At 36.3% G+C, this 16,332-nt stretch overlaps 1 protein-coding gene across 9 annotated transcripts in view; it reads left to right on the forward strand.

The window, feature by feature from the left end:
* Positions 1–16,332, forward strand: part of SNAP91 (synaptosome associated protein 91) — a 70,485-nt gene that overhangs the window by 21,800 nt on the left and 32,353 nt on the right. For all 9 annotated transcript variants that reach the window (XM_072036234.1, XM_038177208.2, XM_038177200.2 and 6 more), the window contains exons 4-12: positions 927–1,002; positions 2,457–2,559; positions 4,603–4,696; positions 5,944–6,055; positions 7,527–7,633; positions 8,927–8,968; positions 12,294–12,364; positions 13,780–13,807; positions 15,543–15,652. In XM_072036234.1, the coding sequence (XP_071892335.1) occupies positions 927–1,002; positions 2,457–2,559; positions 4,603–4,696; positions 5,944–6,055; positions 7,527–7,633; positions 8,927–8,968; positions 12,294–12,364; positions 13,780–13,807; positions 15,543–15,652 (743 nt within the window). The remainder of the gene's footprint in view (positions 1–926; positions 1,003–2,456; positions 2,560–4,602; positions 4,697–5,943; positions 6,056–7,526; positions 7,634–8,926; positions 8,969–12,293; positions 12,365–13,779; positions 13,808–15,542; positions 15,653–16,332) is intronic.

The raw sequence follows: 16,332 nt of genomic DNA on the forward strand, positions 1-16,332 counted from the left end.
TTATGGGAAACAAACTTCCAAACTTACTTTTAGCAGCCGCTGATTATCTGTATCTTTTTTTATATTACATATACTGTTAATAGCAAGCAGCAGCCTCTTTCAACATGGTCACAGAATTTGTGGACTATCTGAAGAAAGGGTGATGCAGGATTAAAGAGTACCTGAGACTTCTGTCAGTGATGAACAAAATCTAAAGAGAAGCTCTGAGAGTTTTAGCATCCTTGATGGCCCATCTCACTCTGTGCATTGAATGTGCATGGTGACTGGTTATATTAATGGCCTTTTGTGGCTTTGAAGACATTAAGCTAGAGAATCAAAATCGTTGTTTGATGATACCACCACAGTGCTTTAGTATGAACGTAAAACATTTCCTCCCTAGCAATATATAAAATATTTGTTGCAATGAACTTCTCTGATGCTGCAGCGTAAGCTTTTTCCTCCCATCCTGTTTTTATGTTCCAACTTTGGGCCAACACTCTGATTTGTTTTCCATGATATTTCAATCTGTTAGTCCTGGTATTCATTGTGGGGCCTACTAGTTATTAAAATCGGTTTCTGCCAAGCTGAGGGCCTAAGCCTGGCGGATCAATAAGTCTGGGACTCACCTGGATATGCTGCTTTGCAAGCAAATAAATCTTATGCTTTCTCAAATCTCTCTGAGAATTAGCTGTTCTTACTGCTCCTTCCTTCTGATCAATATTTTGTACGGAATTTGTTTTTATGTATGCATTAAGATATTTAGAAGAGATTTAGGCTAAAAGTAATTAATCTGAATGGATGAAAAAGGTTTTGAGGAAAGTATAGTAGGCTGTGAAAAAAATCTGGGTTTTCATGTGTGTATACTGGAGCTAGACAAGTAGTCTTCTTGCTAGGAGGTACAAAATCTTCAGATATAGCCTGTGATAAGAAATAACTTTGTGTTGCAGAGATTCATTCAGTATCTGGCATCTAGAAACACATTGTTCAACCTCAGCAATTTTCTGGACAAAAGTGGATCTCATGGTAAGCCTGCTCATGCCTATTACCTTAGTAAGATCCTAAATAAGATACTATTGTTAATTTGCTTCTCCATTCATAAGAAGTTAATAATATAAAAATGATTCAGTAGCACATTTTTATAACTACTTAATACAGGATCTCAAGTGAAATGGGAACTCCTGGATACTTTCACAACAATGTTTCTCAGTTCCTGCAAAATGAAAGGTGTATTAGTGAAATCTTCTTGTTCCTTGATTTGAAGGAGGAAAAGCTTGTTTTATGGCAGCTCTACTAGAAAAGAGAGAAAATTTGTAATGCAGCAGGTGTTGGTGGATATTCGTACAATGCTACAATAGTGGGCAAAATAAAGTAATGCCATGTTACTTCATCTCTTGTTGGAGGCATGTGAAACCAAAAAGACTTAAGTGTCTTTTAGAAATAGTTACATAGAGCAGGAAGAAATCCCCCATAATATTAAACCTCTGTTTCTCCAAGCAAAACATGATTTGCATGTTCAACAATAATGGTATTTGGCAAATGTGAATTCTGTTCCATGCATGCTTTTGTGTACTTTGCTGATCTCTCTAAACTTACATTAGTTTTGTAGATAACAGACTGGTGTCATAGATAATGAATCATCAGAAGATGGTAGTAATAAGCCTGAGTTGGCAGAGATGCTTAGCATAGAGAGACATTATGTAAAAATACAGTTGATGACTAAGTTGAGGGATGTGGATTTTAAGGAAGGTAGCAAAAAAGGACCCATAACAAAGAGGATAATCAGTTGCATTCTGCATACATTTCAGTAACTTAGAAGAAGAAGCACTGAATGAAAAAAACAGAGTGTAATTCTAACTGTTCAGAAATTTTATAGACTTAAAGACTATTGAAGTTTGAGGCTGCTTGCCCAATATCATGTGCCTTGAATATCTCTGGTGTAACAACTTCACCAATATCTGTGAATGCTGACATAATTTCTTTCTTCTAGTAAATCTAGTTGGGGGAATTTTGAGGGTCCATGTAAGAACTTGCGGGACTGATGTATGTAGGAAAATGGCAGTTGTAATTTGAAATCAATCATAGAAGCCATATACCAGTTAAGTATAATCTTTCTTTTAAATTGGCATTTTTCATGTTTACAGAGAGGGGTAACTAATTTCACCATCAATCCACGTTACCATGTAACTCTGTAGGAGCCACTAGTAGGTTTCCACAGGAATCCTGCCATTGGTGCATTGGATACAACTATTGGTAGTAAAGAGCAGTAGTAGATTGATTCAATCTACTGCACTACCGTATTTTTTTCAGAGGCAGTAAGATGTCTTCTGATGCCAGAAGTATGTGTTTGTGGAGTTATATATTGTAGGGTATGCTGACTGTATGTTACTGTTTACTAAAGAACCTCCAAACAAGCATATAAATTAAATGTAAAACATGTACCTGTTTTTTTTGTTTTGTTTTGTTTTTGTTTTTTTCAGGTTATGACATGTCCACCTTTATAAGGCGATATAGCAGATACTTGAATGAAAAAGCATTTTCCTACAGACAAATGGCATTTGATTTTGCAAGAGTGAAGAAAGGGTAAGCAAAGTTTAGAGATGTAGACTGATTGGGTTGCCAGACCCATAAAAAACTATTTATGGCATTATTCTTAATTTTATTTTCTTAATGACAATTCTTTTATTAGCCACAATGAAACACCAAAACAGTTGGATTTCTTAGGTATTTATAATTGGTTAAAATTACACAAGATGAAGAAGAAAGACTGTGGGTACTAAGCCAAATATTGAAGACTAATTTAAGGTACCTTGAAGAACTGGGAGCTTTTAGTTCTAGGTATTAAATCTGACTCTTAATGAATTGTGCTGCAAGGAAGCTGTGTTTTAGAATTTGTGGAAGGAAATGCTCTTAATCTATATTTAGGATGTTTCATTACTCCAGACACTTTCCATAAGAAAGATGTCAAATTATGAGGGAAAATCAAGTGAACACCTGAAGTTCTTAGGAGGCAACTTAGCAAACAGTTATAAACTGAACAGAACAAAGCTGTAAACTTGTGTTTTTGTTTGCCACAAGTGTTGTGTTTAAAAAAAATAATAAATTTTAACTGTGCTCATAATAGCATCTTGGTATTTCTCAGAACATTTTTTGGTCTCTTAACTGGGTCTTCCATAGCACTAGATTATCTCTTGAAGCATTAACTATACTGTAGTATCGACTGTACTATAACGATAGTATAACTATACTGACTTCAACTGATTATCTGTTGAAGCATTAACTATGCTGTAAGTGGCTTAACACCCACTGAAGGTATAGTTGCTATATAGTGACTGCATGCTAAAGTTGTCCTTTCTGATGATGAGTTACATATGACAGTTTTGGTGTATTCTGCAGCATTGTATTCTGCTTTGGATTCTGCTAACACAGACATCAATTCTAGGTTTTCATCTCCGGCTATCTCAAACTGCTAGACAGTGTATGGCCTACTGTAACAGCTTTGTAGTGTAGCTGGATGCTATTCCAGTAACAGGAATCAGAGTAATCCTTTGAATCCGTCTGGAATATGAATCACTTATAAGTTTTTGACATAAAGTTAGTAGCTAGATGGATTGATATTCCAGGAAGGCTTTGATCCAGCAGAGCACAGTTGTCCTACATCTTAAGTTCCCTTTGTCACATGGTGCCTTCAAACACTTCAAGTTACATAAATGTAAGTTTGGGTTGCTGGGCTTCCTTCGATTTCTGCCTTGTTATGTGTTGCTGCAAAGCCCTTCTGTACACATTATTTCTGGTTCTCAAAATAAAGTGCCTAAGAGTATAGCATAAAATAAGTGTAAACGGTGGTATGCCTGCCTGAATAGGAGATACCATACCTGTCAGTGGCCAGAATGGGTCAATGGCTGTTGAGTGGGTTTGTGATATTCAGAGAGAAAAATGGTTATGCATGAAAACTACTGTGGGCTGCAAATAAGAAATGCTACATGTCCATAACTACTAGATGATCCCATTGGAATAAAGGTCAGGACTGTTAAGGCAGTTCAAAGTCAGTGATAGCATTATGAAGAAATAATGGAATTAATTAGTACCCAAGAACAGAAAGGAAAGTGTCATATGGTAAAAAGCTCTTAGCAAAGGCTGCCCTGATTTAAGTTATTGACATGCATATATTGTGGCACTTTATGGAAAAAAAAGGAAACCACCCACTATCTATAGAGTTGTCTTTTATTTATTTATTTTTGTCTTCAGTGACCATAGACATGTCATTAAAAAACACTCTCAGCAATGAGTTGTCATTAGTTGTTCATAACAAAGTTAATGTACAAAGACTCTAAGCCCTTCTGCAATAATATTTCTTGTCAAGTTATTCAAACTCTGTGTCTTCTTTCCACAAAAAGATCAATCTCTCACATTCATCACTGACATAAAAACTCTTCACCTGCTCTCAGGGGTGGTGGCTGGATGAAGTGCTTTCCATGCCAGCTCTTGTGATATTGAGGGAGGCAGGAGAATCAGGCAGTGCTCCAACTATTTGAAATGGGTTAAGCTTAAATTTAGATAGTAAATCAGTTTGGAGGGAGAGAGAGAAAGAATGCCATGGCTTCTGATCTGTATTCCCTCTTGCAGAGCTGATGGGGTAATGAGGACAATGGCTCCTGAAAAGCTACTGAAGAGTATGCCAATACTACAGGAACAAATTGATGCACTACTTGAATTTGATGTATGTATTGAAGCTGACCCAGCATTAACACTAAGCAGTGATTTAAAATGCTGCACTGTAAATAACATATTTCACCTTATAGGTAAAACTTTACAGATCTTCCCATTATTTGGAAAAAAGTTCACTTTTTGGTGTCTCACTGAGGTACAGTGTGGTAAAAGATGGAACATTTCTATATGTATAAAATGCGCAAATGTGGATTTTCTTGTAGGGTAACAGAATGGGAAGTGAGGGCTGTTGAGGAAGGTTGACTCAGAGCATGGAGTGATGCATGTTTTCCATCAGTGAGAGGAAAAAGTGGAACAAAATGAGATTAAAGAATCTTTTTTTTTCTGTCTTTTGGTAACCAGCTTCTTTTTAAGGGGAGGCTCTTTAAACTCCTCAAGTATTGTTTTGCTTCCTTAAAACTTTCACCTCGTTTTCAGCTCTATGTGAATTGACTAAACTTTAATCTAGTCTATTCATAGCAATGTGTCTTCAATTTATCTACAATGTTATTAATGTTGGTGGTATTATTTATCTGCTTTAAGGATAAAAATTATTTGGATCAGTTGGAAGTACAGAGTAATATTGCAAAGACATCTTTGAAGAATCAATCTTGAATTTTTTCTGTTCTTGATGGGTGGAAGGACTCATTCCTAGATGGAAGACAGAGCCCACTACAGCTTTCAGAGGAAAGCCTTAGTAGTACATGGTTTAACTAATGTGTTTTTGTTACTTAAATGACTTAGGAATTGTGATAATTGTCTTGGAAGCCTTTTTTTCCCTCTACTTTTCCTTCTTTTTAACAAAAGAGATCTTTTAATAAACAAGCAATATTCTGCCCAAGTTAACCTGAGAACTGGAAGAGTCTTCACTTCATTAACCTAACAGTATTACCTACTAGACCACTGAGGCTTTTTTTAAACAATACTATGAACTCACTCCTTTTGTCCAGCTTTATTAAAGCTTTGTTAAGTGTCCTTGCTTTCCACCTCTTTGTGAAGAAGTCAAGACTAAGACATTTACTGTTGTTGGGGATACTCTTCTGCTGTAGTGGTTTGTTCTGGAGTAGTCGGAAATAAAAAAGCAAACTGTCATCTCCTAACTGAAACAGCAAAAGACTTTGTTTATTGTGTGTGTGTGTGTGTGAAAATTTGTATTCAGTACTTGATTCCATCAATAACAGCACCCTATAGCTGGTATAAAGTAAAACTGCTGATTGCATTCGATAAATTTGTTGTAACTAATTGGTATTTTATTTGTAGGTTCATCCAAATGAACTGACAAATGGTGTCATAAATGCTGCATTCATGCTTCTGTTTAAAGATCTTATCAAACTTTTTGCTTGCTACAATGATGGGGTTATTAACTTATTAGGTAAGTAAACCAGTGTCTATATTTTACATACCACAAGCAAGTGAAAAAGGAGTTTTAAATCTGCTTCACTTTTTTCCTTTTTTTTTTTTTTTTCTTCTTTGTGGTGTGTGTATGTGTAACTTTCGTATGGACAATACATTGTTTTTGACTGTTCTATTCTGAAGTGAGAAGTGAGACAAGACTTTAAGCCTTAACCTCATACATTAGTGTTCATCTGAGGCTGGATTTCCATATGTTCTTAAAATTTTATGGTTTAAAGATACTGATCACTAAGCACTATGCTTAAAGAAACATACAGTGCTGTGTGAACCTGCGTAATATGTCCAACAAGTTTAGCAAAGCAGCTTTTGCTGTTTGATTTCTTTAAAAATGTCCAGATTCATCTTTCTGTTAAATATGCTATGTAAATATGCTATATGCCTTATATGAAGTAATATGTTCCTGAATAAGATTCTGATGGCCAAAGCTGGGTCTTATCCCAGAAACTTCCTTACAGCCAACCTGCAATGTTTGTGCAAGGCTGCAAGCATGTTCTGAAGCTCAGAAAACTAGGTGTGATCAGTAACATAACACACCTTAAGCAATCTCCGCAGGTGGCTTTGTTATGAATCCCCAAACCATGAGCTGCCTTATACTACAGAAAATAGAACTGACCTTGTAGAAAATAAGGTTCAACTACTAAAACCTTTGAGCACTTCAGCTGGTCTATAAAGATAGAAACTCCTACTTGGCTCATACTTGGCCATCATGACTGTCCTAAAAGTCTGGCTGAAACTAGAAAAGGAGGAAAATGAGAAGTTGCAAAGACTGAAAAAGCAAACAGATGAAGCTCAAATGCTGGTCTTGTATCCTTGTTGTAATGTTATTTCATAATGATACTTCATAAAAGTAAGTCCCAGGTATTTTGATTGAAACTATAGGCATGGAAAGCTGATGGAGCAGATACAAATGTGTTGGGCATAACGATTGAATTGAAATTTCAGTGTCTACTGCTACTTGAAGTGTGAGTTCAGGTTGAAATATGTGGCAGTTGTGCTTGTTAACAGACACTAACCAACTTAAAGGAATTACTTAAGTGGGAAAATGTACTGTTCTATGGTAGAATGAAGACAGCTTGGGAGAGGAAATATATTAATATATGTTTAAGTATCTTTAAATACTTTTAATTTTAAGGTTGGTAGCTACTTTTTATGTTCATTATTTGTCTTTAAAAACCTGGTTTACATCTCACACAATGTTGTGGCTGCTTGAGGTGCAGTTTTTCAGTCTATATAATTCTTAGGCTTCCCAGCAGGTCCAACTTCTGAGTTCTACTAAGGACTAGGAACACCACTAGATCGGTGTCCAGGTAGAGAAATGTTAATGGAGTGCAATATTCTTGAAATATGGTTTTCCTGAAAACTAGAGTTGCTGATGAATACAGACCTAATGTAAGATACCTTAACTGAAATTTGCCAAATTATTTCTCTAGAGAAATTTTTTGAAATGAAAAAGGGACAATGTAAAGATGCTCTTGAAATCTACAAACGATTTCTTACTCGAATGACCAGAGTATCAGAGTTTCTTAAAGTTGCAGAGGTAAGTGACTTCCAGTCTTCTGGAGTCTGGCACTTTAGTATTTCGTGAATATTTTAGCATCAATATAAAATATTAATTGTACTTGTTAAGCAACTGACTCACTGTACATAAATGTGAGGCAGTATAGAAATTATTGGATCTGCTTATTCAGCTCTTCTTGAACTGGTAAGCCCTGTGTAGGCTTTCCATATGTCTCTACTGTGCAGCCAGCCTCAACTTTCCTGGTAATGTAATGGATGACATGACTGCAACCACAGCAGTATTTCATGGAAGTGCATAATCTATGTTTCTAGGGCAGGGTTGAACATAAGAATAAGAATAAAAAATTTATGTCTCCTTGTTAAGCCTTTGCAGACAACTATAAGTTACTGCAAAGTGAAAAGTTCCTGATTTTCATTCTAGTTATCATTCTCTTCTGTGGATAATACAAATATTACATGGTTAGTTAATTCTTTTGCTGGGTTCTCATTTGTGGTAGTTGGCTCCTTGGCACAAGATGCACACTTTCCTTGTTTCATGCTTCATTATAAAGGGCAGCAGTAATGAGTTGAATAAAATATTTGTTTCTTTGGTAGTTTAACTATTTATGAAGGAGCCTGCTAGACTGCCGAGTGTCATGTAATGTCTGATGTCACTGTGGAGAGAGTGGTGGCATGAAGACTTCAGATCTTTGAGAAGTACTTCAAGCACCTGTAGGTCAGCTTTACACGACAGGGATTACATTGCCTGTACTTCAGTATTAGTAGCTGCAGTGAAGCTTGCTCTTTTGCAAAAGCTAAACCAACAGGCACTTTGAAGAGCCATATTTAAACAACAGGATGACTAACAAAAGATTGCAGACTGACACCTCATCTTGCTTTGAAATACTAGGAGAGAAGGGTAGAAAAACAGCATTAACATTTTGTAAGCAGTGTCTTCTAGGACCTTCTCACTGGATGAATTTCAGAAGAAAACTTTGTTAGGATAGTCAGGTATCTTTTGAGTAATACATGTTTGGCAGTTCATCGATGCTGCCCTCTGAGACAAGGATACATGTCTGGAAAGCCCTACCTGATTTGCAGTAGGGGGTATGAACTTTAGCAGGGCGGAAGAAAGAGACTGCTGCAAGTTGTTGAAGGTAATGGAATAGCTACTGGAAAGAAGTGGGCATCTGCACATACTAGCTTTGTAGTCTTTTTTTAAAGACAAAAAACATTGTAGGTTGATGAGCGTGCCACTGTTGTAGTCAAAATTAATGCCTGCTGCCATGGAACAATATGCTTACATTTTACCTCCTTTCTTAAAAATCCACAGCAAGTTGGAATTGACAAAGGTGATATCCCTGATCTTACACAGGTAAGCCTCAAGCCTCTCTTGTAGTCTTTTTGGATCTGTGTAATAAATGTTTAGTAATTAATAAGTATACCAGGAGTCTAAATGTTTGTAGAAATTCACACCACAAAATATTTTAAAGCCCTCCCAATGTGTAAATAAGACAAGAACTGCCAGAATCTCTTTACGAATACCGATATAACTAGATTAATGTCTTTCATGATGGCTTCCAACCTGCAGCTGGAGGGTGAACTGTGCTGCTTTTTCCTTGCTAAAGAACAGACTCTCACTGCCTGTAGAGCAATTTAGTCTTTGACAACAGACAGCATAGAGATTGTGTTGTGACTTGCTTCATAATCTCATCCTGACACTATCTTGGACCAGAGATGAAATTCAGAGCAGTGATAGCACTACTGTGTTGGTCTAGGTACATTAAACTCTAAGTTTAAATGCAGAAGTCATGATTTGATTGCTGAATTGTGTCTGTATGTAATAAAACTTGAACATTGAAATTCACCAGTGCTGCTATTGCTTAAAACCTATTGTGCTGGCAATTTTACAATATACTTTGCAAACAGGCTTGAGTGCCTGGCTCTGTGTTTAATGTGAAAAGGATATTTACTTGGAGGAGAGGATTCATACAGAAGACTTTGGACTTGTGGTAGTTTCCATGCCAATAAAATAGGAACAGAAGAGCAACCCAAAGCAGTTTAGCAGTTGTAAATCTTAAGTGATAATAACCTGTGACTATGAAGTTTTGTAAAGTCTCTTGAAAACCTGGTATAAATCAGCATCAGTGTTGGTTCTCTTGGTTAGAAGAGCCAGATAATAAGTCTGAAACTCAGACATGATATGAAGATGGAGACTGTTAATGTTTATAGCCCTGTAGCATCTGAAATCCATAAATTCTTCTCACAGTTTTCAGCTGAGGAAACAGAATTGTAGTAGTGTATGGAATACCATACTCTGTTCTGAAGTAACTGAAGTAGGACATTCAGCCAACTTGGTACTTAATGGGTTCTCTTGGAAAAGACCTCTAAGATGATCTAGTCAAACATTTACTCAACTGCTACATGTGATATCTGATAGCAAACCTAAATCTCAAATAGTCCAGCATAACTGTTCTTCCACAGGCTGCTGTTTGGGACTTACTTGCTGAAGCTAATCCACAACATTCTCTAGAGATTGTGAACAAGATCTAGGCAGTGTATTTCAGTGAGAAATAAATAAAAATGAATTTCAACATCTAATATGTGTAATAATAATTTCAGGTAACAAAGCTAAAATATCAATGATATACCTAAATTCCTAATACAAGCAATAGTCAGTATTATTCCACAAAAAGCTGTCTGTGTTGACATTTGATGTGTGTGCATCTATTTAAATCCAAGCAAGCAGTCACAGTACTGAAATAGAAGTTGATAGCTGTCGTCTTTGAACTTTCTGGTTTGGCTGCAAGGTTTTGGAAGCTGAGAAAGCATCTTGGCAGCTAGGGAGATTGGCTCATTTACAGTTATTAGCAAATCTTAAAGCATATCAGTCTTCCCCCAGATAGCAAGTGGAGAACCCATATCCCCCATGATGCAGAGCAATAGATTAATCTAACAGAAGCAGTATCTAGAAGAAATTAAGCAATGTTCAGAGTCACAAATTGGATACCAGATGATATTTAATTTCCAAAGTGTTGCATCTGGTTAGAAATTTTCTAAAGCTGCTTCTGTGAATTCTGCTTCCCAGATGAGTTTCGTGTTTTCTTGTTGCGTTTTCAGAAACCTGTGAATAATGTATTTGAAGGATAATTAAATTGTGTAGAGCTGCAGTTCATTAGAGGAAATAATTGTGGGATTATTTATTTATTTATTTATTTTTGAAACATAGCTTTCCGTTTACATGCTTACCTAGACACAACTTGTTTCTTACGCTATAGCCTTTTTGAATACATGGAAGTCTGAATCTGTTCTTCAGTGAAGGAGACACTTGTTGCTAAGTATTCTTCAGCAGCAAGAAAAAGATGAACAAAGTCATTTGTTTTTAGCCAAAATCTTTCTTGTGGTTATGCTATTTAAAAATGAATAAACATGGTTCTGATAGTAGTAATAGTAGTAATGGTTAATATGTTTCTGCTTTGTGTATGTACATGGGACATATTTAAATTCAAGCCATCAGTTAAGGATTTTTTTGAGCACTTAACACATGCAGAAAACTTTACCTTACTGCTCAGTTTAATGTTAAAATTAATATGCAGATGCTATAAGTACACATAACTGTGTTACTACTAGCAGGTACTAAGCATCCTCAAGCCAGAAAACTGTTTTTAGGGTAATGTAAATATGGGCAGTGGAAAGTCTGTTTTCAAGCATGGCAAACTAACTTTTTTTGATGCATTCATATATACTGAAATTAAAGACAATATTTATGAAAAATACCATAGGTATTGCTGTCAGGAATTCTGGTTGATCTGAAAGACACTGATAAAGAGAAATCCCCTTTTAAAGACTGTACCAATGATGAAACGGTAACCCTGATGAAATACCTTACTATTACATGCTACTGTATCTTTCAAGGGTTTCCTCCTTGCTTGTTGATCTTGTAGGATTCTACTTATCTGACATTATTTTTATACTGAAGTAGCTAAGTACACTGTCGTTTGCATTTGACTACTTTTCTTAACTCCCATTGTAACAGCAAATGCATGCCTGGGGGTATTTCCAACAAAAGGTTGCTTAAAATTAAACCCAATATTAGAGAGGCTTGAAAAAGCTTATGTTTGTCAATATCTAAAATGGTAATCTTTCTGAAATTTTCATTACCTGTTGAGCTTGGTAACTTCTGCATAGTTTTGAGAAGACTTGGGTAAAAGGTGGAATTGTGATTTTTGAGGGTCTTGAATCAAAGGTAACTGCTTTCATGGGCATTGGAACAGACTTTTAGTTAGTTCTGATTAGATATGCAAATATTATGCAACCCTGTGGTCATAAATTACATGTTGTAGATCTGGCTAAAAGTAGAACTAAAAAGAACCTGTTACTATTAAAATTGACTCTGTGGATGCCTGTGCTGTTGTCAATGTCTAAAACTGACTCAAAGCATGATGAGCACATCCTGGATGTAAGATTCAGGCTCTGTTTAGTAGAGGTAAATGTTTTCTCTTTGTGAATTTGAACACATCTTTCAAAAGCTCTCTTTGCTTGAATACTTCTAGCATGGAAATCCACTATTTTCAGTGTTGCAAATAAGGTAACAGCATGAGTGTGCACATGGTGGACCTAAGGGACTTTTGTACTAGGTTTTTAGTACTGTTACGTCAATGTAACGTGTTTAGAAGTTTATCTTTTTCTTTGCTTTCAAGGCTCCTAGCAGTCTTATGGAGACCCTTGAGCAACACCTAAACTCCCTGGAAGGAAAAAAACCTGGCAACAAGTAGGTATATATTTTGAGAAATGTAGCAAGGCAAAACTAAAAAATTGAGACTAGATGATATTTAGGTTTGCCTCCCCCAGTCTCCTTTAGTCACTTAGTTGGAAAAAAAGCTGTGGTGACTATGCTTTTACTTTCCCTTGCAAAATTATCTTAATAGCAACTATTTATCTTACTGGGGTGTGGGAGAGACACTGAACAAGCGGACACTTTCCTAACAAAGTGAAATTAACTATGGAGCAGTCCTGGAAGGAACTATTTTTCCCCACTGCTAAGGCTTTTATTGTCAAAAATGTTTTGTTTTCTAATGGCTTTGCATCTTCTTACTAGATACTTGTCATGGCTAACTCTAGGAAGGATTAAGCTAAAATTATGTTTTCTCTTTTGCTGTTGCTTCCCTTGCAATTTAGTGAAGGGTAAGTATATATGTTTACATATCACTTGCATGCAGATGTGGTTATGGTTCTGTTTGGTATGCTTGTTTGTTTTTTAAGATGTCTTGAACTGTTAGAAAACTGTTATCTTCTTTAAATTGTACCTAAACTGTTGCTTGCTTTTGTACATAGCTACTAAGTTACTTGTAGTTGTTTCTATCTTAATTCCAGATCTTCTAATCAGTTCTACAGCTCCTAGGACTTATTCGATTGATTTAACCTAAGAGGATGGATGCTAGTTCAGTACTAGTTCAAGTTTTAACTTCAACTCCTCTTTTCATTATCAGTGTCATTGTAATTTTTCATCTGTTAGATCAAAGCAGCTTTAAAAATAAGTAGCAGTATTTTCATACCCCATAATAATGAAAGTAAACAAATGCACTGACGTGTTCTAACTTACGATTAAGGCTGCATAGATTAACATTGGTGTGATTTGTCTTGCATGTGGGAGAATCTTCAGCTTGGGACTTCACAACTAATTTTTTCCCTACTTTAAAATATTATTTTAAAGTGATCCTGACTTTCTTTAAAAGAATGGTAGACTGGTAGGAAATTGGTTTATATGTTCTCAGAAGACTAGTATTAGATAACTGCTTTTGTATTGGTCTTACTTTGCTACCCTTGTAGGATTTTATAATACGGCTGTGTTTTGCCCCAGTAATTATTTCCTGCTGGCTTCTGTATGCCCTAAAGCAAGACATTTGCATGCATCTTTGCCTTTCCTCCATTCCGTAGAGCTTATTTAAAAGGCAGAATAATTCTGTGATACTAATTAGCTAAAAAGATTAATTTATGCTTTGAAGTAACAATTTGCATTACTTCTCTAAAGCGACACATAGAAGTTTGAAAAAGGGGAGGGTGTGCAGTTGTAGAGATCAAGACAGTTGTTATGTTTTATTTTTGGTCTTTTGGCATGTGTTGTGGTGACCAGAAACATAGTTTACAGATATGTACTTATCCCAAAACTCCCTTTTCTTCTTGTAGATCTGGGGCTCCTTCTCCTCTGAGCAAGGTAAATACTGCCAGGTGCTGTACTAGTTAATTCTTGTTCAGGTTATATGCTTTAGAACGTAAAGACATAAAGAATTAAGTTTCCATCTTCTGATTTGTTTTTTAGACTGTGCCACCTAGACCTTACCTGAACAACAAAGTTGCATTTTTAAATGGCCTTGTAAATAAAGCTTTATAAAAACACTTTGCTGATCTGAAGTGCCATACTGCTACCAATGCAGGATGCTAAGCAGCTTTGCTGGGAATTCATGGTCATGCTTTGAGAAAGAATAAGACACTCATATCTTTGTCTCAATATCTTTCTTAATCTTCCTGTCAGTGAGAGAGTTGCTATGTATTCTTTCTTCTCCAGATTCTTCACTCAGTTTTCAGCTTTTTATTTGAAAATGCTGACTTTTTTTCTTCCTAAACATGAATATAGTTTTAAACTTTAATCTGATGTACCTAGTGTCAGAATTGACCTTCATTAGTGAGACTGCTCACCTTAATCCAAAGCAAGAGTTGCCAGTGAAAACAGCTTGGTTAGAGTGTCAGATAAACTAATGAGCTTTATGATGTTAGTAATACTGGTTCCTGCTGCACCTGAAACATTATCACACCATAGCTGTATGGTCAGTAACAAGTGTTGTACAGGAAGAACTGAATGAAAACTTCTGAATCTGAGGGAGACTGTTCAATACTTGATTCTACAGAAAGCTCTAACATTTCTTCCCCAAAACCCCAAAAGTTGTTTTTAAAAATGCCATTTTTAATTTTTTTTTCCTAACACTCTAGCAGTTAGCAAGAACTACATAATGACTCAGGAAGTGTTCTTACAACTTTAGGTGAAGCCCTTCTCGCCCATTTATGTCAAGAATTTGGACCAGTCTAGTCTCAGACCTTAGTAAAGTCTTGAGGAGAGTCTAGAATCATAGAATCACAGAATAGTTTGGATTGGAAGGGACCTTAGACCTTATCCTGTTCCAGCCTCCCTGCCATGGGCAGGAACATCTCACACTAGACCAGGTTGCTCAAAGCCTCATCCAGCCTGGCCTTGAACACTTCCAGGGACGGGGCAGCATACAATTGCTGAGGAGCACACAATTGTCTTGGAACTTACTGAGAATCTTTTGATACATATGCACTGTTAGTTGTCCTGGTTGGGATTTGAAAAGGCAGGTCATGCAACCTCAGAGCATGAGTCTGAGTTAGTTATGTAGACACTGAGCAAGTACAAAACCCAAGAGACTAAAGCTAACGTGAGGCTTGCTGCTGGTGTCCCTGCATGCACTCAGAGCACCTGAAGTAGGCATTTCCTCTTGAGCCAGGCATCTCAAGGAGGAGTCTCCTTGCAGTTCCTCATCTCAGCCACCATTCTGGGGAGGTCTTGCTTTGCTCCCCTTGGAACAAGAAAAGATTTACACTGGGAAGAGATGGGTATCACAAGCACCAGGGACCTGTGTGTGGTTAGGTAGAGAGGAACAGGAAGGACTGTTTTATGTTGGCTTAGGAATGTATCCCATGACCATACAACATACTCGTGACTTCTAGTGAGGAAATAAAATATTCAGGTTTTGTGAATTGCTAGACCTCTGAAAAAATAGCCCAGTCTTCCTTAAATTCTCTTGAAAGGAAGAACAACTCACAATGAAAGGACCTAATGTGTAAATTGGGCTTTTTAAGTATGTGAATCTGTGAATAAGTTATTTGTAGAAAAATGCTGGTATATTGAATGTGTGTTTAAAATATTTCTCCAGTCTTCTCCAGCTACAACTGTTACATCTCCCAATTCTACTCCAGCAAAAAGTATCGATACATCTCCTCCAGTTGATCTTTTTGCAACTTCATCTACAGCTGCTCCAGTCAGGTAAGTTGAAAAGGATATTTGAGTTACTGTACTTGATGTAGGTGCCAAAGTCACACTTGTAACAGGATACTTGCCTGCAAGATTTCGCTTACTTTGCAATATTGAATGTAGCAGATAATTCTGGCAGTCTAGGTCACAAATGAACTCAAACAAACAAAAGCCAAATAAACAAAAATCACGCTGAGTTTGTGTCTACTCTTATTTGCTTTCAGTATAGTAGTGATGTTGTATAATTCGTAATATAACAACATAAAATTATAATCAAATAAACTGAAGTAATATATACGAATTCAAAGGAGTCTTTGACCTTCAGTACTGTTTCTAAAATTGCTGAATTAAGATTTCTTTTTCTTTCTGTGCAAATTAGTTAATAAAACACATAAAAATGAAACGAATTTTGAGAGGCTGAAATCAGAAATCAACATTCAAGTTTGGTCAAAGAGAAATTCTGACCTATACTTTCAAGTTTGTTCAAGTCAGAACAAACCACTACTGTTCATTGTAATGAGCAGAAAAGAAAGAACTCTAAACATATAAAAGTTGTAAGCCTGAACCAAAAGTATGAAGATGTGACTAACTTGATTTAAATGTCAAGTTGAAACGCTTCATTGAAGAAAGTTTCTACAGTTTATTATTTAAATGTTCTAACTAAAAAGACCTTGTTTCCTAAGGAAATATCC

This window comes from Anas platyrhynchos, chromosome 3, assembly GCF_047663525.1.
Source record: "Anas platyrhynchos isolate ZD024472 breed Pekin duck chromosome 3, IASCAAS_PekinDuck_T2T, whole genome shotgun sequence".
In the NCBI taxonomy this organism is placed as follows: domain Eukaryota; kingdom Metazoa; phylum Chordata; class Aves; order Anseriformes; family Anatidae; genus Anas; species Anas platyrhynchos.